The following is a 23357-nucleotide window of genomic DNA, read 5'->3' on the forward strand; positions in this document are numbered from 1 at the left end:
TTTATTCACTACATCATCGGATTCTGTTGGAGTCTTCACACCTCTCATTCTATTCAAATGTAAATTGATTTCTCCGTGTTCTACTTTAAGTACTGATTCTTCGCTAAAATTTAATACGTCGGATAAACGCATCCTTTTATGTACGTGGTGGCCGAATTTATCAATATTCATTTTAATAGTCTGAATTAACGAAAGGTTGGTTTATAATTAAAACAATAATCATGTGTTTCTCTATTTATTTATTCTTGCTAAAATGGTATATTTTGTCACTTAATATTTTATTTTGGGTGATAATTCCCCGTTCTGTCAATTCTTCTATTATGGAAATCATTTCATTATCCAATCCTGTGTTGCCAGCTTCTCGCGAAGCTACTAATAATTTTAATCGCTCAACTAATTCGTTAGGATCATCCCAATAAATGTAATCAACATTTTTTTTTTTTTTTTTTAATACTGGTAAGCCTTCTCCTTTAGCAACACTCTCATCTGTACTGTTTGCTGATATAGAACGAGCTAATTTGAACATTGGTTTTATGATTTGTAAATATTTCCTTCCTTTATTGCTTTTTATAGGTTTTCTTGGATCATAATCTCGTCGATGAGCGTTTGTGTCTATTAACATTTGTTTATAATATGATTTATCGTTTTCAGATATTAGGCTTAAATCAGGAACTTTTTTGAATAGTAACTCTTTTAGACCTGGTGTAATTTGATATATACATCCATTTATTGACATTTGCTTATCATCAATAACCAACCGGGCTGAGCCAAGCATAAGTTTCCCACGTTCATATCTTGCACCAAATGGAACGTCTTCAAACACTTCCGGAGAAAGAGACCATGACGATATATTTTTATGAGGACTTCCATGAGATTCAATAGATTTGAAAGATTCATCTATATTATTATCAGTTGTAATACTTTCATCCCCTGAATCTTCTTCGGTGGTGTTATCAGATTGTTCCTCTACATTTGAAGAAGCATTTTTGTGCATTAATGTTTTATCCAACTGTACATTAGCAAAAGAGTCATCTCCACTAGATTTTATGTTATTCATGGAATTATTTAAAATTTGATTAAGTGGATTAACTATAGGCTTAAAAACGGTTTCCAGTGCTTTTTCATTATCCGACTGGATATCTCTCATCTTACGAACCTTCTTTTTCACTGCCTCTGCAGCATTAACTATCTGTCTTTTTAACGATTGTTCCATTATAGAGATAGCTTAATACGTGTTTTGCTTTGTACAGCGTAGAGACGAATAGGTAAATGAGGTTAAAGTGATACTATTTATAAATATATATGGTTGACGATGACAAAGTTGAGAACGCTATCATACTTGAGATAGACAACAGAATTTTCAGTTTAGTCAAAAACTATAAATGTATCAAACATCTTCCTGTACCCCCCTTCATTTTTTCCACAATCTTTATTTATAACTACATAATTATAGTTGTTACTCCATACCTTTGAACACATTTCTCTAAATTGTGCCCACGACATGTCTGTGCCTACATGTTCATCGTATACATGTTTTAGATTGATATCGTCCTGTTTAAATAATACTATCAAATTTGAATTATCTCTAACAAGTTGTTTAGGAATCTTAGTATAGGTCTGATTTAAATAAAAGCTATCTATATTTCTATGTCTCCCCATAGCAAAATAATCCCGCATGTTGTTTTGATTTTCACAGGCGACGTCGTCGAATATAATTATAGAATTCGAACGAGCCTCCTGCGGGCTTAGAACTTCATCTTTTTCATGAAATTTATAAAATGATACACCCGGTACCATTTTTAACACATTTTCTAAATATTCATACTTTGGTTGACAAAGAGACTTGGAATATACATATAAATTTCTATAACGAAGACCATTTTTATGCAATAAAAGTCCAATCATTAAATTAGTTTTGCCGCAATTAGATGGCCCACAAATAATGCACCTTATTGTATTCGGCAATAGTTTTCCATGACGTTGAGTGTCAGAGCTCGATATAGGACAGATTTCAGGTAGTTTCAAAGCATGTTTCTGTTTCACAAATTTCATTATAAGTATAAAGCGATGACAATTTGTCTATTGCGTGTTATAGCTTTTACAGCAATGAAATGTATTTCTTGACGCAATGTTATTTAAACTTAAATATTGATGTGATATGCTGTCCCGTAGGTTATGAGCATTCTAATTCGAAATTGTGACAACCACAAACGGTGGTAATACTGTTTTACGTTGTCGATTAGATAATTATTTTAAAACAGTTTATTGTTGTGTGAATATACCTACTTTCAATGTGTGAATTGAACATTCTAGACGAGTTTATTGTTAAAACCCCACACGGAACGGAGTGAACGCAAGCGAACGAAGTGAAGTTTTGTGTTTTAACGATAAAGTGGTCTAGAAAGCCAGGACACAAATCTAGACTCAAAAAAATGTGATATGAAATCGACTCGTGCTATACTGGTGAGTGTTGTAGTTGCTAACCGATTGATCGTAATATTAAGAACCATCGATGTTATTGGGTATTTCTAGACCATCGAAGTGAAGGGATTCGCGAAAATGTTCTTGGGCATTCTAGACCATCGAAGTGAAGGGATCCGCGAGAGCGCGCGCGATAGCGCGTTGGCGCTCGAGCGATCCGACTGAACGAAGATGGTCTAGAATGCCCAAGAACATTTTCGCGAATCCCTTCACTTCGATGGTCTAGAATGCCCAATAACATACTACTAATAAGGAGTAAAAGATCACAAAATTATAATAATGTAAAAAACCTTACTTTACACCCCCGTTGCCATGCGCCATACAATCAACAATACCTAGCTAACGGGGGCTGCCAGATCTGACGCCAACACCCAGATTTCTATAAACAATATTGTTTATGAACACCACCATAATTGGGATGTAATCGAGATCATATACGAGTACGTTCTACATACAGGATGTTAGTGACATCGTAACGAAAACTTGGATGATTCAGACCATGATTCTGAATTGAAATCAAGTTGAATTTTCCATCGCAAAAGTATGAAACTCAAAGTACGCTGCTCCACAGCGGCTTGGTGAAGGTGTTTTTACGGCTAATAGCCGGGACCAACGGCTTAACGTGCCGTCCGAAGCACTGAATCATCTTACTTTTTCCGACAATCAGGTCATTCAAGCCAGCAATGTCCTTACCAAACAAAGATTTTGACAATGTCTCTATCGGGAATCGAACCCGGCCCTCCAGATCGTAAGCCTAACGCTCTAAACAGTAGACCACGGAGACTGTTGTTCATTAGTAAGCTGTGCACTTATTTTTTGACAAAATTTCCGCCGTATTTCACGACCGGCCCACCGAAGAACAAACAAATTATTCTCCCAAAGTCAGACTGCTACAAAAATACATTCATTGATATTTCACAATATTCTTTGTTTCACAAATGAATTACACTTTTGAAACATACCAACAATGTTTCGCGTAATCGAATATCTTTTTCATTTCGAATCGGTATTCATCGGAGAATTTGCGCGTTGGAAATTAAATTCGTAATTTAATTCTGTATTCAAATACGAAAAATGGAACTGAAAATAACGTACTCTATACAGGGATGCATAAAACGGACTGTAAATTTAATGTACTTTGGTGTTATTTTACATTCATTTGTTTTGATGTAAAATCTGTGTAAGTTGTTATGTACTGTTAATACACTCAATCACTATTTGCCTTATTGTTTACTGTCTATGTTTTTATTTGTACTTTCTTTTGTAAGTTGTTTTTATTACGTGTTTTAATTCTATGTTATGTGTTTTTCCGTGTTTAGTTTTATATATGTTTCTGTGGTGTCCCTATACAGATGATTCAGACTATGATTCTGAGTTAATATCAAGTGGAATTTTCCGTCGCAAGTCATGATTTTTTTAGTGGAGGTGTCGGTAATTTTTTACAGCTAATAGCCGGGACCAACGGCTTAACGTGCTCTCATTAGCACGAAATCATCTTACTTTTATGGAAAATCAGGTGATTCAAGTCTGCAATGTTCTTAGCAAACAAAGGACAGCCTTATAAAAAGATTTCGACTATGTCCCCATCAGGAATCGAACCAGAACCAAATAATAATTGTAGGTAATTATTATGAAACGTTCTCAAAGTCAAATTAATAAACTGGGTCACTATTGTGTGGTTGATATTATACGTATACGTATATAATTTATCATGATATTACATTACTTATAATAATTATTTGCAATTATTCATAAATTATGTAAGCATTATTGCAAGCTACGGGACAACCAATCACATTACAGTTAATAATGCCTCTGGTTATATTACCTGATAAATACATCACGCGATTGGCTAAAACGACATCACGCGATAATCATCTAGCGCAATTGGTCAAAACACAAAATATCACGTGACGATAACGGGACGCTATTGGTCCAAACGCGATCACGTCCTTAATTGCGTTAGGTAGCTACTTTTACAAAGCTCTCGAGGAAAATAAAACGGACTTTGTATTAGAAGATTGAATGCAACTTGCTTTGACTTACAATGAGAGTAACTGAGAATAGAAATCAGGCTCCCGCTTGGAACTTTTCAAATCTAACACGAACTATGTGAGAGTTAGACGGAAGTTTCTAGAATGTGGGGGGAGTTTGAAATAGTGTGGCGGAGGTGCGAAGAGAATTGACAATATCTGTTGTGATCGGGATTGCTGGTGTTTGAAAATAAACTGGTTTGAGCTAGTTAAAGTGAATTAGTCCTCTGTCTACTGACATTTTAAATGAGAGGTGTATTTGTCTAGATGTCTTTTTATGTAGCTTGAAAATTGAAAGAAAATTCTACGAAAATCAAATGAAACACTTTTTACTCTTTGTTATTGAACAATTTAAGGACGATTCCTAACTTAACCTACCTTCTAATATCCTTCTAATATTGTAAGCGCAGTCGATGTTGATGGGAAGATAAAAACTAGCCTCTGCTATAATTCTCGTATAGGTAATTGTGTCAGAGGCACATCTGACGATGTATGAATGTTTCTTACTCTTTCACACAAAAACTACTGGACAGATTTTGATACGACTTCGCTATAATTATAGTTTAAACATCAAAATCATACGAGTGCATAAGCTATTATTTGTAAAGGTACATACGTCGGCGAAGTCGCGTGCACTCGATATATATTTATAAGAATATATATATAGCATCACGTCTGGATCCTCGAAGGGGTAGGCAGAGGTGAATAGTACCTAAATAGGTTTATATAATCTTTAATTCTTATTAAAGATTTACGATCAAGTACATAAGAAAAAAAATGCTGTATATACCCACTCCTCGCTATGTTTAACTGTCATGTAATAGGGGGCCAACCTATTGCCTTCTTCTATCATGTGGGTTGTGATCTGGATTACCAACCCCATCAACCCTGGTGTCAGGGCTATTATTGAGCCAGGAGGAGAACCTATTGCCAATAATATATGACACGTGATATCTATTATCAATGATTCAAACATGAATTCAAATAATAATAATAATAATAATAATAACGTTTATTGCATGAAATCAGGTTAGGTACATTGCAGATTACAGTGCATAAAAATAGTATCACCAAATTCTACTTTTTCAAGCATACACAATGAAAGAACGGAACAAGTTACATTCTCATTAAGTCGAATACAATGGTTTAGAGCAAGAGCTGGAAATAATTAATAAATACATAAACAGCCTATATACGTCCCACTGCTGGGCACAGCAGTTTGTTTTTATTAATAAATCATTTAAAAAATCGAATCATTTCAATGAAAATTAACTTATGCTCAATTTCCTCCCTTAGCATCGAGACACCCAAGAAACGCTGGCAGTCCTAGACCGGCTGGATCTGGACACGGAGAAGCCTTCTGATGAGGAGGTGGCTCGCAAGTTCGGCTTCGAAGAAGACTATTATAATGGCACCGTCTCCTGGTGGCAGCAGCTCAAGCCGCAGATGTGGTCGCTTTTCGATGAACCCTACAGCTCCAATGCTGCTAAGGTAAGGGATATTTTTTTTTGCTTGTTTATGAACAATTTAATCTAAACAGCAATGTTGCTATTTGACATTTGCGCATATAAAAGTAAGTGCGCAATGTCAAGAAACGTCAAAAAGCAATATTGCTTTTTAGATTAATTGCGTCGATGTGGCCACTTTAACCCCCCTGATTCTTTCAATTTAGTAATATCCTGGTTATCAAATCAGTCAGTTAAATAATCACAACTAAGGATTGTTAGCTCAAATCCAATTCTTATTAAGCTTATTTTTGCAAGTCACCTTCGCAACTAAGAGTTTTCTCCTTATTTCTTATTTCGGTTCAAGTCAATAACTATGTCAAACCAAACACGGAAAGCATATTAAAAATTTTCGCAAGTAAAAAATAAATTATCTGCTTAACAACAGCTCATGTTGGCCATTAAAAAGTTTGTGGAAACCGAAACTTTCTCTACAAATTTTGGCAAAAACCAACGCAACGAAACTCTTGACTTTTTTTAACACAAATTTATCCTTGCATTTTAGAAATCGTAAAGTTTTCTTCAGACTGTTAACATCTTCCATCGTCTAGTGGTTAGAAAATTGGTCTCTCAATCTGAAGGTCCCGACTTCGATTCTCGGTGGGGATTTAACATAAGAATCACCTCGTGATCCCTAGTTTGGTAAGGATATTGCTGCTCATCCAGTTGTTAGAAAGTAAAATGACCTATGTGCTTTAGAGGGCACGTGAAGCTGTCAGACCCGGCTACTGTTTGTCAGGTGCTTAGCGACTATATAGTTACATTATCACCAGGGTAAAATGAGGTAACTCCTCAGAAGAAGAAGACTGTTCACGGGACCTTAACCAATAATTGTACGGTGAAAACACAGAATCCGTATAACACATCATCACAAAGATGTTATAAAAATAGTTCTAAGGTATTATGTCTGTTTTCAAATGGGTTCTGAACTTTCAAAAATGTTGATTCTGAACTTGCGAGATTCGCAGTAGCAGGAATCGACGTTCAGGAACTCACTATCAAAGTCATAATTCATCTTTTTTGGTTTGGTCTATGTTTCGTCGGATCTACGTTTTGTCGGAACACAGTTCTGTTCAAAACAATGTGTGTCGTAGTTTTAGCGCTATTCAGCCTATATTGTCAGCTAATTAGGTGATCATTGTATAACCCATCCACGGGAAACAACAATAGCCCAAATATGCGTAAAGTGGTTCCCAATTAGATAATTTTCAACCTGACTGGTACTATGATTTGTTGTGTACTTATTAAAATTTTATGAATTTATTGCATTGCTACAGGTCAAGAAGTAATGTATGTAATGTATACCTACATTGATTTAAAAGATGTGTTGCTGTTGCTGTTTCTTATTATTTCTTCTCCTTAGTCACTTGCGAAATGACGCAAATTCAAAAATGTTACATTGACCTTCAACTTTATCCATGATAATTACGTTGAATAAATGATTCTGATTTCTGATCACGTTCCTTTTGTTGCAGATAATCGGCGTGATATCAGTGTTTTTCATCTGCGTGTCGATCATATCGTTCTGTCTCAAAACCCACCCGGACATGCGAGTGCCAGTGATAAGAAACTATACGGTGACGACCGCAAACCAAACGCAATCGTGGGCGTTGGACAAAGTGCAAACAAACGCCCATGTCGCGTTCTTCTACATCGAATGTGTGTGCAACGCGTGGTTCACTCTAGAGATCCTCGTTCGCTTCATCTCATCCCCAAACAAGTGTGAATTCGTGAAATCATCCGTCAACATCATCGACTACATCGCTACGATGAGTTTCTACATCGACCTCATTCTCCAAAAGTACGCTTCCCACGTGGAGAACGCCGACATTCTGGAGTTCTTCTCCATTATTAGAATCATGAGGCTCTTCAAGCTCACCAGACATTCGTCCGGCTTGAAAATCTTGATTCAGACATTCAGAGCGTCGGCTAAGGAACTGACTTTATTAGTATTCTTTTTAGTGCTCGGTATTGTAATTTTCGCGAGTTTGGTGTATTACGCTGAGAGGATCCAGACTAATCCTCACAACGACTTCAATAGTATACCACTTGGGCTCTGGTGGGCCCTGGTTACTATGACAACCGTCGGCTACGGTGACATGGCGCCGAAGACCTACGTTGGGATGTTCGTTGGAGCGCTGTGTGCTTTGGCCGGTGTAAGTATAGTATCTTTACTATTGTGTCTTTAATTACTCATTATTATCTATCTCCAGAACAAATAGTGGCTACGGGTTGTCTTTTTATTGATTTCTTACCAAAAATACAAACTTTTAATCGTCATCATCATAGGCCTTCACATTTATACAGCGATTTTTGTACTTGAGTTGTGGATGAAAGTGAAGTAAGGATGGCAGCCTGAGGTCGGTTGTAGGAAAGTGAGTAGAACGAAACGTAAGATTGATAAGAAAGTAAGAGAAAATACTATGGAAGATAATGAATCGGTATTTGGTTGTTTATGGTAAAAATTTGATGGGAAGATAAATAAAATATTCCTTTTCATTCTATATCCCACAATTTTGAAACTTTAAGTATCACAAAATATAATGTACATGTCAAAATCATAACTCGACCTTATCAGGTAGTGTAGGTCTAGTCAAAGAGACCACTCCGAATCGCACACGATGGGGAAGTGCTCACTACGCTGGTGGCGTTTCCACGCTGGATTGCCAGCAAAATGTGCTAGGTACAAATTGGCGCGGGGAGGTAACCCCCATAAGTATCAGATTAGTAAAAGAAGGGTCGCTTTTTATTTACGAGATGTTCAAAAATAACTTTTATTTTCATATCCTTATTCAAAACAAATTCACTGAATTTGTTATTTGCTTATATTATTTATTTCTTCATTCAATAAATCACTTATTTACTAATCACAAGATCATTTGCTCGAGGAAGCCACTCAAATAACAATATTGTATTAATTGCCAGAATTTAATTTATTTGCGTCAATAAATACAGCTTCAGCAATATCAATATCATTAATTATACTTTCAATACCATGATTCACGTTATTTATTAAAATTCATTCTAATGAATCAGTCTTTATTCTTGGAACAATTTTGTCGACAAATAAAAGCTTTTAAGACTTTTTCTAAAATTTAGCGATTCTTCTCAATTCGTTAAGTGTTTTTAATTATAAAAACTATTCTAGATTTAGTAAATAAAAAAGCCATTAAAATATTCACTATGAATACTTTCAAAGGTTCAGTTTGGTTCGAAAATAGCCTTCTTAAATTACAAATTCTACGTCTATTATAGCTTTTGATAAATATATTCTAAATTCTTAATTTCTTTTCCTTGTTTCCATTTTTTCTTCTATTTTCACAAAGCTTTTCATGCTCAAAATAATAAATTACGACAAGGAAGCAATTGAATTTTTGAATTATTCTCGTTGGCTAAATTAATTTCATTTTCAATAATATTCCTTTTCTTGTTATACTATAAATACATACATAGACACGTACAACACCCCTACCCTACTATGGAATTCCATTTGCTTCGATCCTGACACACTTTTCTTGCTTCCTCTATTCATACACACACGCTGGTTTAGTATAGATCGTACTAAATCTTTTCTAAGGACATCGATTTATCAATGTATGTCTTTCTAGGTCTTCCTTTGCCAGCTCTACCACCAAACATCGCTTAAAGTATTAATACATTATTTTTATTGTTGTTAAGCTCGGCTTCCCATTGGGATATAGTCGTGAGCTTAGGGTATGTTATATTGTTGATAGACTTCTGTATGAGCGATACACTGATGACCTGTTACCATGCATCCATCATGAAAGCAAACGTGTAATGAAAAACGTGTTTAATGTTTATCTTACTTTCTTCCTCAACTTTTCTCAACTCCTCAGGTGCTGACGATAGCCCTGCCAGTGCCAGTCATCGTATCCAACTTCGCGATGTACTACTCGCACACCCAGGCTCGCGCCAAACTTCCCAAGAAGAGGCGAAGAGTTATCAACGTCGAGCCAACCAGGCCACCTATCCGTAAGTATTCTTGTGAAATCATTTAAATTTCTGTTTTAAAGCTAATATTTGTACATAACGCTCGCCTGAAGGTCGATGAGGCATTTGCAAGACAATATATAGTTTAGTTTTGCCACACAAAGTTTTAATTAACAAACGATATACGTAGACGTTTTAAATCTTGAGATCTTTAGTAAATTCACTTCAGCTTCTTTGTGATAATCTTTTTATTTCTGAAAAAATATATTAACACTTTATTAACTTTCAGCTTCCTACTAACAATTCAGATTATTTTAACATGCTTAGAACACTTTGTCGCAGGTGCGCCTGGGCCTGGGGGCCCCGTGGGCCCTATGGCCCCGGGGATGGGCCCTCAAGCTGTAAATCGGCGGATGAATGCCATCAAAACCAACCACCCCAAGGACATGATGGGGCCTAACATGGGTAAGATGTTGTAGATAAACCAGTTGAAGAAAATAGAAGATTTGAATTTAATTAAATTTATCACGTTATTGATAAAAATAGTCTTAGAAACGTACTAAGGAAATGATATAAAATGTTATTTGTAAAAAATATTTTATTTTAGGTAACTACTTAGAACTAAAAATAAACTAAAACTATTTTTATTGATAATTCCATTCAAGTGAAGGATAGAGATGTTTTCAACGTAAGCAGTAAAGTAGCAAGGCAATAAACTGTAACGAATCAATGACACACGAAATATCACAAAATTTTAAATATTAAATCAATTAGACTTAAATAAATCATTGCTCATCAATTGAAACAAGGTTGGCTATACATTGCATATGTTATAGCTTTCATTCTTGAAACAGTTCAAAGCTTGAACAAGATCAATAACTTTTTATAACGCCACCCTTGCTTTATTTGATAAGCAAAATTATATTATATAAAATCATAGAGTACAATCACTACAAGAAAATTGAAAACTACTTCAAAAAACAACAATCACATTAGATGCCGTGGTGCAACTGACTTTTGTACAAAAAAAGTGGAACATTCAAGACTTCTTGCTACTTCTAATCTTGAAATTCCACTCACAGTAGTTTTAAGCACAGTATGTGTATGAAATCACAGTGAATAGAATGATGAACATTCAAAAATTATTAATGATCCACACATAGGTTAACATGAACACGAAACCACAACAGAGGATCACACTTACCTACTAATTGACATGATAATGTAAGCTAATAACGCATTTCGAGCATTCAATGTAGATACGCCTCAAAAGGACATTGTCAGTAAGTACAATGAGATTCAATAAGCTGCTAAGCAAATACTATGGAGGACTGGATGATATAAACACAATTATATCAACTGGTCATTTATCTAGTACTCCACTAAGCACCATTATCTTCAAATCTTCAAGCACTTCTACTAAAAATGTCAGTTATAATTAATACGAACCCTCCTTTTCTGGAATCCTGTTGGGATGAACTGGAATTGCAAAGTTGTTTGGAAAAATTGGGTTCGATACTCATTCTGGTTAAAATACTAACTAACATTTGAAAAGAGAGTGAGGTTCTTTAGTTTATTACAAGCAAGTATCTTGAGATGAATTCTGTAAATGACAGCTATATTATTGTGAATTTATTTATGAACATAATATGTTCAGCAGATATTGTTTTACTTTTTAATAGGTAACATAAAAATAAAGTAGAAGAACTCGATCTCACTCTTTTATAAATCATTTTATCCATGACTAGTAACATAGGTACTCACACTACTAACCGTAGCTTACGCAATGTAATCCTCCACAGATGGTGACCGTAGCGAGCTTGAAGCTATGATACAAACTACACCAAACAACTGCAAAAGAAAAAACCTAAACATGCTTTAAAAAGACACTTGGCGTCGGGTCTTCGAAAAGGCTTGATATGTCCGCACAGACTCAGTTTACAAGCAGAGTCTAATCACTAATCATTCATCATCATTATTGCACAAACGGCAAACTTCAAGCAGCACAAGGAACCACCGTCTAGGCCCCTTTGCTTCGTCGACCAACTGAAGGTTCGAGACTTGTCAATGTTGTGTGACCCCAGACCCGTTTAGTTGCTTATGCTTCATCCCCAATCGGTGTTGTCGTAGATCCTTAAACTGCCTCCAAATACTTCAATCATCCTTCCCAATTACTTTGCAAAGAAAAAAATATGTCACATCCAAAATGTTTTATTAAGTAATTAAGAATTAAGAACGTAATTTAGAACCAATTTTAAAATAAGTCATCATTAAATTATTTGTAACTGCTAATACAACTAACACAAACTAATATTATAGATATATCATTTGAGTATTTGGAGGTAACTGTACCAGTGCCAGTCGTGGTCTATGTGTCAATAGGATCCAAAATTAGTATATAAATGTTTTATTTTGGCTTGTAACTGTGATTTCAGTTTTGCGACCTTAGAACATAAAGAATCTCTCAATATTCTTACTGAATTATGTGAAAGTTTATTCGTTTTTCAGGCCTACACTACTACACCCCGATTTTATGTCAAAACAACCAAATTCAACAAAACAATACACAAGAGCCGTCGTTACCACAATCAGATACTGCGGTACATTTTGAAATTAACGTTACGATTTGAGACAATCGGACAAAATGACCAATCTTGGCAACACAATAGGCAAATCGCCAATATAAGTTTCCCACGATTGTAAAATATGAAGTTGCACAGATGAAATACAAGACTGCAAGGCAAGTTTGGGTATCCTGCCAGTTCTTGTTCGAAATTGGAAATCTTATCTTTAGTGACAGCAGTATATTTTCAACCGTTCTATAAACCTAGGCTTCAAAACTCTCCATTGTCAGTTTAATCCCTTGACACCCAGCCAATAAAGAATTTTACCGCGAAATGACCCTTAGATACTTCACCCATTATCTTGATTTCTCACTACTTGATGTTTCCAGCAAACATGACTTCAAAAGTTTGAGTTCGTGCTTTGATCAGTACATTATAATATATCTTTGCAACTAATTGAATTTCGAAATTATCAGACGCTGCCTTGCTTTGACTGCCTTGTAAGTGATTCTGGTGTAAATTAAAATAATTTGATTTAGAGTTCATAGAAAGTCTATTCCACTGCATACTCTAAACTTATTCACTTAGAATAGTCAACTTAAATTCCAATCACAGACAGTTCAATTAAATTGTCTCCTCTATTACTCGAAAACAAAGACTTCAATTGTATATAAATATTATGAATGGTCTTCTTTGTCAACATCTTAGACCATTTTGCCAAAATTGGTCATTTAAATTTGGTAAATGTTAGCTTAACTTCCATTGATATCGAGAATTGACTGCACGAGGGAAATTTTGTCACTGAAATCCAAATTTGTTATGATTCAATATAATATAAAAGCTACTTTACCCAAAAATAAAGATGCATTTTAGATTACTAAACAATTTAAAAATGTCACTGACTGAACAAATTTTGTAAGCATGATACCAGCAGTAGCAAACTCTTTTTTTTTCTCGTGTGGGTTTCAAATATCAATGATCGACTCTCAAAGCCCTACTTTCTAAGTCAGATTGATGATTATGACATAAAAAACAAAAATATGTAAATATCAGTTTTTTTTAAAGAATCCTTATTTATTTATTTTAGTAACATAGTGAATTCCAGTCGTGCAGACAGTTTTGTTTGATATCCATTGACCAGTCCTAAAACTGATGTCGGATGTGTCTCTCTCATTAACTGTATGTACAGTCGCAGTGAAAATAATAATTAGGTGTCTAATTAGCTTTTTTGTTCAAATATTCCCTTAGCACATCAGTGTCGTGTTATTTTTGTCGTTCTTGCAAAATCGATGTTTGTATTTTTGTGTTAATATTTATGTAACAACTTAGCTTTACCTATAAATACTACTAGTGACACTAAACACCCAAAATTTCATAAGTAACAGAGATAATTGGATTTCAAATATTCATTAGAGAATCAATTTTGACATTGTTTGTAACCAAGCATGCTATTATTGCATGTCTTAATACAATTATGTTTAAGGCAGGAACATAACTTTCTTAATAATGAATGATAGACGCAGATATAATTTGCAGATAATATCGTAAGGTAAATTAATGTCCGTCTTTATTTGCTAATAACGTCGGCGTAATCAGTCACGCAGTTTTCCTTATTGGCTCGGATAAGTTATTTCCTGCCTTCTTCAAATTTATTTTCATTTTCTTCCGCATATTATCAAAATTAATTTTCCCTACAGTCGCAAGCCTGATGCCCGGAATGGACCTATCTGTCACGACTCGCCTCACTCCAAGTCCTCGCGACATGAGCCCCGCTTTGGCCATAGCGATACCTATGATGAAGTCAGTCAATATTGTCCCTTCACAATGCTTCGACAATATGGCGTTCCATGGTGAGAAACCTGAAAATCGAAGTGATGAAAGCGAGAAGAGTGACAGTAAAACTACTAGTCGCCAGGAATCAGTCGAAAGCGACAATACTGTAAGAGCGAATAACTACAAAAATGAATATATGGACAAGGTTGAGGAAAAAACTGATGCAAGAACACCGTTGCTGAGAGATCATAAGATTGAATCTCTTGATGAGAGTAAGCTTAGGGAGAATAAAACTGAAAAAAGGAAGTCTTCGGCTTCAACATAACAAATATATCACTACCGATGTAGGCTATTGACCAATAGTACTAAGAGAGTGGCTTTGCTAATGTCAATAAACTTTGCCGTTAGACCTGTTTACCTATATCAGGTTAGGTTAGCGGACACCGGAAAAAATGATTTTTCAGAATTTTTAATTTACTTTTTAATAAAAAAAAGTCTCGTTATTCATTAGCAAAGTCTAAAAATGGGTCCTGGATCATGCGTAGTTTGTTAATGCAAACATAAAATGATAAGATTGCCTTTAATATAAACCAGCGTTATCTTTCTTTTAATATGATGTGACAAAATTAAAAACTAATTTAAGGGTTTGTAATTGTTTGGCCTAAAGTGTTCGAGCTAAATTTTTGTATGGAAGTGGAATGAAGAATGAATTGTTTTGTCACATGCTATTAAAACAGCGAAAGTATTTATAAAATATTGTCTTAAAATCAAGCATTGAAGGCCGTGATTAGACTAAGCTAGATAAGAATATATTAGCACAATACCAATGTTTTATATTATAACACATAATGTACGTACAAATAGCTGCCTGTCACAAATATAATGTAATTGTAGCTTTTTATTTAGTGTTTTATAAAATAGACGCTTATTTGAAAGAAAAAGAGATTAATTAAAACAAGTACACATTTATTTTAGCGTTCGTATCGCAGTTATGGCAATTTATAAATTATAATTTGATCACTATTGTAATTGTAACAGAATAACAAACAATGCACACATAAACTGACGTCCATTTACGACATAAGCAAAGACTATGGAATTCCATTTGCTCCGATCCTGACACACCTCTTTTGTTTCATGCCACATTCATCAAATTGTTTCATACCCGCATTACCGGCGCCCTTTGGGAATCGGGCTCGATATTTTAAGGACATCTCCAATTTAGTCAATACAATCACAACAAACATGTTTTCAGGCCAAATGGCCCGAGTTACAAATACAATAATAAATTATTTCCTTCCCAGATGCTGTCCTAATATTGATGAATATAAGTTCCCTTAATTTAATCCCTGAAATGTCATTTTAAGCATTCTTTGTAAAAACAACACCATGTTGGATTTTCCTTCGTTGTAAGTACTATTGTCATAAATTATAATGTATTTTTATTTGTTTGTACATTGACCAAATTGGAGATACATCCTTAAGGTTCAGTACGATCTACTCTGAACCGGCGTGCGTGTATGAAGCAATTGACGAATGTGGAGGAAGCAAGAGAAGTGTGTTAGGATCGAAGCAAATGGAATTCCATATTCTTTGCTTACTCCGGTGGGAAATAGGCGTAAGTTTATATATGTACTTATGTGTATTATTCTTTGTATAATATTTGTTTTGATATCAATTTTGTAAATTCATATCACATTTATTTGCCTAATTAAAACATATAGAATTATACTGTAGTTGAATAACCAAGTATTTCTTAGAACGGTTAATGTTATCTAGATACTGATTTCTAAAATGTGAACATCGTTCGCTGTCCATTAGAAAAATATCATCCTTGGGCATAATTGTGTAAGTAAAATCAAAACGTATGAACTTTACAAGGTGTGACATCGTGACATCGTAACGAATACTAAAGGGCATGGTTCAGACCATGACGTCAACACAGAATCATGATCTGAATCATCCTTCAAAGCTTTCGTTACGATATTACTAACAGCCTGTATTTATGTTAAATTACTTCGGAAGGAACTGTTTTTGGATTTTAAAGGTCATTTGGAGATAATACTGAACTAAAACCGATGATGAAAAATACATCTATACACCTTCCACTACCACAGACCGCCTCATCATTCGGGGAGCGTTCGAATCATGCCCACCTATATGACTTCACTGAATTTGTGAACCACCCACAATTCAACAAGTTTGTTTTTCAAATCGATCTGACTGGGAATCGTATCTAGGAACTCACAGTGTGCTTTTTTTAAAGTTCATCTTTTTTATTTTGCTTATACAATAACGTCATCCAGTAGTTTGAACCGTTAAAACCCATTATATCATGTTAGATAAATATAAGTAACCAACATAGATTTAAACGATTGTGAACCATCTCGACATAGATTTTGTTTGTCAAATATCTAAAAATACGTGAACGTGACTCGTTTGGGTTACATTGAATAAAAAAATAAAAACGTTGATTACTAAATGTAACTTAACGAGAACATTGTACTGTTGCAGTAGAATTCGAGAAAGTTTGATATGCGAAATAATTATTATAACATAGTCATGAATTACCAGATTCTAGCCGACAAGCGCGAGAGGCGACACAGAAGTGAGAGGGCCGATTTACCACCTATACCATCTAATAACCGTCAACTACAATGCCAGTCGTGCGGCCGCTACTGTCACTCTCGCATTGGACTTTACAGCCATTTTAAAAGCTGCTACAGAAACGCTGTTTGAATCATCTGATAAAGATGTAAAGGCCTGATGATGATGATGATGATGAATTACCAAAATGATTTTCGAACAACAGGACAACTATCTAACTTCAAAGTTACTCTTAGTTTATCATAAACTTCATCCAATGCACTAATTGCCACAATACTTATTTGTAAGTACTATACAGAAAGAAAAAACGAATAATGATTTATGTCTATTAAGGACGCTCAATACAAACTTAAGTAATGCTCAATACACAGCAAAAATATACAAAACCATTAAGGTACGAGTTGGCAGTGGACGACATGAGGCAGCAGCAGACAACGTGTCGCAGCGACACAACTGGTTTCTATGTATTTCTATAGCGGCGACATGTCGTCGGCAATGAAAGATATTTCATAGAAATACATAGAAACCAGCAGTGTCTCTGCGACATGTCGTCCGCTGCTGCCTCATGTCAACAACTCGTATCTTTAATCAACAAAAGTTTAACAACAAAAGTGTGTGTGGTGGGCGTCCAAAATAAAAAAGGAACTCCCTCAGCATGATGATGTAGCAAAGACCGCGGCGATGGTGTTTCGGGAGACCTTTAGTGAGGCGCAGACATCCAACCTCTTAGGCCAGGCGCGCACTACGAGTTTTTCGCCGCGCGGCACAAAAGAGCAGCGGCATAATGTCGCACTGTAATACTGCGCCGCTGCGGTGGCTCTGCCGTCAAGTGCGCGTAATACAATTTAAAACTGTTTGGTACAGAATTACAGTGCTACTTTATGCCGCTGCTTTATTCTGCCGCGCGGCGAAAATCTCGTAGTGCGCGCCTGGCCTTACTAAAACTTTTTTAATACCTATACGTACATTGAAACTGTCTCAAATTCTACTGCAATAATGAAAGGTATTGATTTGAAACACAATAGCTTGGTGTTATTGTCTTAATTCAACATTCCACCGTCTCTGTCCCAACGCCTGTTATTAGCTAAAACTTTGTCAGAAGTTGACATTTTCAACTACTGACAATTGCACGAATTAGAAATATTGATTGAGTTAGACTATAACCCGCTTTTGATGAAAACATTCTAAAGCTTTGCAAACATCAAATGTAATCGTTAGTAGAACAAAAAATGTAAATAATACAATACTATATAAAGTACTACCTACTAATAATTTTATATCTTAAAATCACTAGACACATATCATCGGCACTTTCTTTCATTCTTGATGTTAAGCATTAATATAATTATTTACTTCACGATGTATATAGATAATCTTTAATTGCTTATAATATATAAGGTTAGATAGAAGTTAACGAAATTCTCAAGTCTTTGCTTAAAACGAACTGTTCAAAATGCTTTGTAATGAAAATAAAAACAGTTATTCTGAAATGAAAACGGCAATAAACCAATTTAAACAAAACGGTGATATAAAAAATAAAACTTTTAGTCGCGTTTCAAAGTGAAAGGAAATTTTAAAATAAAAGGAATAAATAAATAATAATACATGTAAGTTTTCTTACGGGGATATAAATAAATAGAATAATAATTAATATTATGACTATGGAGTAGGTGGCGCCGAAATAACTCAGTAAAATAACCGAGCGCTACTAAATAATAAAGTGCCATCTATAGAGCTCAGAGCGCAACTCCCCTTATATCGTCTTGTATTTGTAATCTTAACGTTAACATTGTAAATGTCTGTGTTGAATACCAACACGCACAAAGAATTGTATTGTTTAAATTACATTCGGAGATAATAAGAAAACTTTTACGTCTAAATTCAGGGACCCTTAAATGTTTTTAAAGTAAATATGTGTGGACCCGTTAGCAAGGTTTGATGTTATGATGGGCTGTTATCGAAAATTATGTATTTTTTAAGAATATTAGAGTCCATTTTCAATTACCGCAATCCTTTCAAATTATGTTTCGTCATAACGTAATGTTAGACTCAAAAAAATCAACAAAAAAATTGGACGGCCATTAAAAAGCTCAATTGCCTGATTGTACGAAAATAAAGATGTGATTTTATGGTTCAGACGGCTGTTAAATGTTCGTGGTGTAGTTTTTCCAGATGCCATTACATAATCAAGAGCTTCTAGGACCTCAATATCAACCAATATCCTTGAAACCAAGGTCAGTAGACCTTCCTCCACTTGTGTGAAAATTTTTCTTTGTCCAAAGTTTTCCCGGCCTAATGCCAGGTTCTGGTTTTCTGCATTTTGCATGGTCTGAACTAAATGAGGTTAAAAATTGTATATTTCTCCCACTAGGTGTCGCTACTGTTAAGTGTTCTTCAGTGCTGCCAATTTATGAGCTTTTAATTTTAATCCTTATTTTTTAAATTCAAAAATTAAATTTACAAATACAATAAATAAAATAAATTAAGTTGTTGTCGACAAATCAAAAGACGAAAAATGAGATTTTCGATAATAGCCCTGGAAAGTATAGGATTGGACTGACGTCCTTTATTTCAATAATTTAATATAAAAAAAAACAGTGAACGGATTTTAAACCATATCCAACAAATATTACGTACTTATTAAAAAGATACAAATTGTTAAATGTTATGAAAAAAACGCATAAAATGCAATAATTTTAATAATTATCATTATTATGTAGATAGCACGAAACTTTTGTTAATAAAATATATGTATATATTCTAGACAACGGCGTACACAATAAATAATCTTATTAATTATCATATACCAATGAGAGACTTTCCAAGATACGTTCTCCAAAAATAAATATAGGTGGCGCTGTAAAAAAAATCCTTCATTTAACCTTTTGATTTCATAGATAACAGACATATCATATCTATTATCTTTGTTTTTGAGTATAAAATGATGACCCTTTTGATTATCCCCAGGCACAAAACATCTTCCACCCATTTATTATTCTGATCACAATAAATAGAAGCAATAGGATAGCATAATTCTTTACATAATCTGATCGAAATATCAAGCAACAATTATTTTTATATATGCTATTGCCATTACATTATAATTTTGAATAATTATGTACCCGAGTAACGACCTCCGTGGTTCAGTGGTTGAGCGGTGGGCTCACGATCCGGAGGTCCCGGGTTCGATTCCCGGTGGGGACATAACACAAAAATTAGTTTGTGGTCCCTAGTTTGGTTAGGACATTATTGGCTGATCACCAGATTGTCCGAAAGCAAGATGATCCGTGCTTCGGAAGGCACGTTAAGCCGTTGGTCCCGGTTACTACTTACTGATTTAAGTATGTAGTCGTTACATGAGTCATGTCAGGGGACTATGGCGGCTCAATAGTAACCCGGACACCAGGGTTGATGTGGTTGGTACTCCACCTCACAACCCACACGATAGAAGAAGATGAGAAAATAGATGTTATGTTATGTTTTATGTTATGTTAGTGGGCTCTGTTTTCCGCATTTAGACTCTAAGATGGCCCATTATGCGTGTAATTGTTGACTACGTAAGCCAACCTATCTCTTTACAGAAGCTCAGAAGAGAAAATAGATATTTTTGACGTTAAAATCTGAACAGCACCATCTTTATTATTTTTGTGGAACGTGAAGTGTAAATTCCAATCATTATTAAAATAAACATCGGTTTACTAAATTGCAGAGTTTTGAAACAGGTCAGTTGAAGGGATAAGTATCAAAGATTTATATACAGATATACCTAAGGCCCAAAATAGGAAGCGACACTGGTCGCTTACCTAAAATGATACCTATACACCACAAGAAGTGCTTATTATCCAAGGGTGATAGATTGCGCGCAAAAAAGGGACAAAAAAAAATATACAGATACAGTATACTTTTACAGGGTGCTAGTGACATCGTACTGAATACTGAGGAAGATGATTCGGCTCATGATCCTGAGTTAATATCAAGTGGAGTTTTCCGTCGCAAAATTAAAGATTTTTTGTGTTATTATTTTTAATTATTTTCAATTATATAATTTTGCGATGACGAATTTGATATTAACTCAGAGTAATGAACTGAATCATTCCCTTGAGTTTTCGTTACGATGTCACTTACACCCCGTACAAGTGCTTACAGGTAGCCATACAAGCACACATGGGTTTAGTGAATAAAAGGAGTACTGACACCAGGTTTGATGGGGTTGGTAATCCACCACAACTTACACGATAGAAGAAGAAGAAAATGGTTAGGTAAGCGGACCCTGTGAGAAACGGGATAATGCTAGGGAAATGATGATAATGATGTATTGAGCAGATAGACCAATTTGCCCTTTCTCTTTCTACTGAAATCTAAGAGGGAATATCAACTGATCATTGGAACTCTCAAATCACAACTGTAGTGTTTCCAGTACGTCGCTTAGAACGCTGTTTGGCTAAGATGTAAATATAAAGGCGGATTTAGCGGACCATATGACGAAGAAACTTTTGTACTTTCATCAAAATTCATTTCCATTTGTTTTTCGAAGGATTAAAATAGGATTTTGGTCATTCAAAGATTATTATTTTTTTTGCACTTCTCTGTATTGACTGCTTTAAGTTAATAACGAAAACTTATGTTGAAGTTTCGTTACATTTACCCTATAGTTGAACAGACAGAACACAGTGTTTTTTTTTTTCTTTTTTTTTTCTTTTACTCATTAAATGTGTGCTAGTTATATGATAACGTATTTTTATCAAATTAAATTTAAACATAATCACTTTAAAAACAAGTAATTTAAAAAACTGTCAGTATACTGAACCGAAAATGATAAAACTGTGTCTCTCTTGAAACCGGCACGCAGTCGTAGAATAAGGCTTACACAGTGAGTAAACAGGGCTTGTATCTTATTATATAGCATTCTATATAAATATACAATTTTGAACAATACGAAAACAAAATTATTTGAAATATTGTTCATTAAACATGTGAAATTAAAAATTGTCTTTTATTTTTTCCTATACCTGCACATGCTAAAATAACCATACAGGATGTTAGTGACGTCATAACGAAAACTTTGAGGGATGTGAATCACCGGACATGATTCTGAGTTGACATTAAGTGGAATTTTCCGTCGCAAAAGTATGAAACGGAAAATAATTTTAAAAAAATACTAAAATTTTCATGAATTTTCCGACATCAAGTGGAATCACTTGATATCAACTCAGAATCATGGTCTGAATCATCCCCCTCAGTATTCGTTACGGTGTCACTAACACCCATACCTACTTGTTTAGCTACCGTATGTACTTTGTGCGGGGTGTAAGTGACATCGTAACGAATACTGAGGGGGATAATTCTGCTGATCGATCGATGAATTTTCCACCGCAAAATTATATAATTTAAAATAATTTTAAAAAACTAAAAAGAATCCACTTGATATTAACTTAGAATCATGGTCTGAATCATCCCTCTAAGTATTCGTTACGATGTCACTACCCTTGTATATAATACTAGTTAACAATAAATGTTGCATTGCACAGAAAAAGAAATAACTTAGCAATAAAGTCATAGGATTGTTTTCCCGATGGCAAGTTGTGCCTAAATAATACACTTATGTCAACGTGTTATAAAGGACATCTCTTAACCGACTATTAGACTTACTCGAAACGGTCATAAAGAACTGAACACATTGCACGTCAGGGATGGTATCTAATTTGCAGTTAGTGAACGTGTTAACGCACGAAAGCGAGAACTGCAAACTTGTAAGGTTTGAAATCAATACAGGTTGTAAACAAGTCAAACACACGTGCAAGAATCGTGTTCGCAAACTGAATCACGACCCAAGCAAACTAATAACAACCACTGGTACTTGAAGAATAGTGTTGCCAGCTGTTCATGTCAAACAGAGGTATAGAGGGGAAATAACCGAGAAATGTTACTAACGTGTGATTTCACCTAGCCTTGCCACTAATTTTGCTCAATTTCCTTTAATATAGGCATAGAATAACGGCAACTCTCCGCTCCCCACCAGCGTCTGAGCTAGGTTTACGTAAGTACGATAAGGTGCAAAAGTCAAATCAGTTTCTTACAAAGTAAGAAATTAACTGGTTGCTGATATAAATGAAACACGTAATGACAGTTGACCGGTAGTTTATTGACTGGTTCACAAAATGCGTTGTAGCATCGTTCGTATGTATGTGCAGGTACCTACATACACCTCATTCCTTCCATCTTAATTTGGGAACCTGTAAGCCCAATATGAATTGCTTGAACAAGTTTACAATATTTTTTTTTGAGCTATTCTTTATAACAAATCTTACGTCTAGGACGTAAGTTATATGGAGGCACAACAGTGGGCGGTGAGCTGGTAGCCGGTTGTTGAACAGCTGATGGCCGTTCAAGTATACTCGCACTCTGCGCGGCCGGCGACCGCGGCCGGGCACTCTCGGCCTCCT

General features: G+C 35.0%; 2 protein-coding genes across 7 annotated transcripts in view; one reads left to right on the forward strand and one right to left on the reverse strand.

Annotated features, from left to right (window-relative positions):
- The window catches only part of LOC126373971 (uncharacterized), a 438722-nt gene that overhangs the window by 203755 nt on the left and 211610 nt on the right, over window positions 1-23357 (reverse strand). The window lies entirely within an intron of this gene.
- Window positions 1-23357, forward strand: part of LOC126373966 (potassium voltage-gated channel protein Shaw-like) — a 263971-nt gene that overhangs the window by 146720 nt on the left and 93894 nt on the right. For 2 of the 5 annotated variants that reach the window (XR_007567381.1, XR_007567380.1), the window contains exons 6-10: window positions 5811-6005; window positions 7495-8175; window positions 9877-10012; window positions 10298-10435; window positions 14232-16188. Coding sequence is in view for 3 of the 5 variants with exons in the window: in XM_050020370.1 (XP_049876327.1) it covers window positions 5811-6005; window positions 7495-8175; window positions 9877-10012; window positions 10298-10435; window positions 14232-14632 (1551 nt within the window). In the remaining 2 variants the exon portion in view is untranslated. Of the gene's footprint in view, window positions 1-5810; window positions 6006-7494; window positions 8176-9876; window positions 10013-10297; window positions 10436-12478; window positions 12571-14231; window positions 17418-23357 lie in introns of those variants that run through there. The other 3 variants (XM_050020373.1, XM_050020370.1, XM_050020372.1) reach the window with 3 other exon arrangements.

Source organism: Pectinophora gossypiella, chromosome 16 (genome assembly GCF_024362695.1).
Source record: "Pectinophora gossypiella chromosome 16, ilPecGoss1.1, whole genome shotgun sequence".
NCBI classification, from domain to species: Eukaryota; Metazoa; Arthropoda; class Insecta; order Lepidoptera; family Gelechiidae; genus Pectinophora; species Pectinophora gossypiella.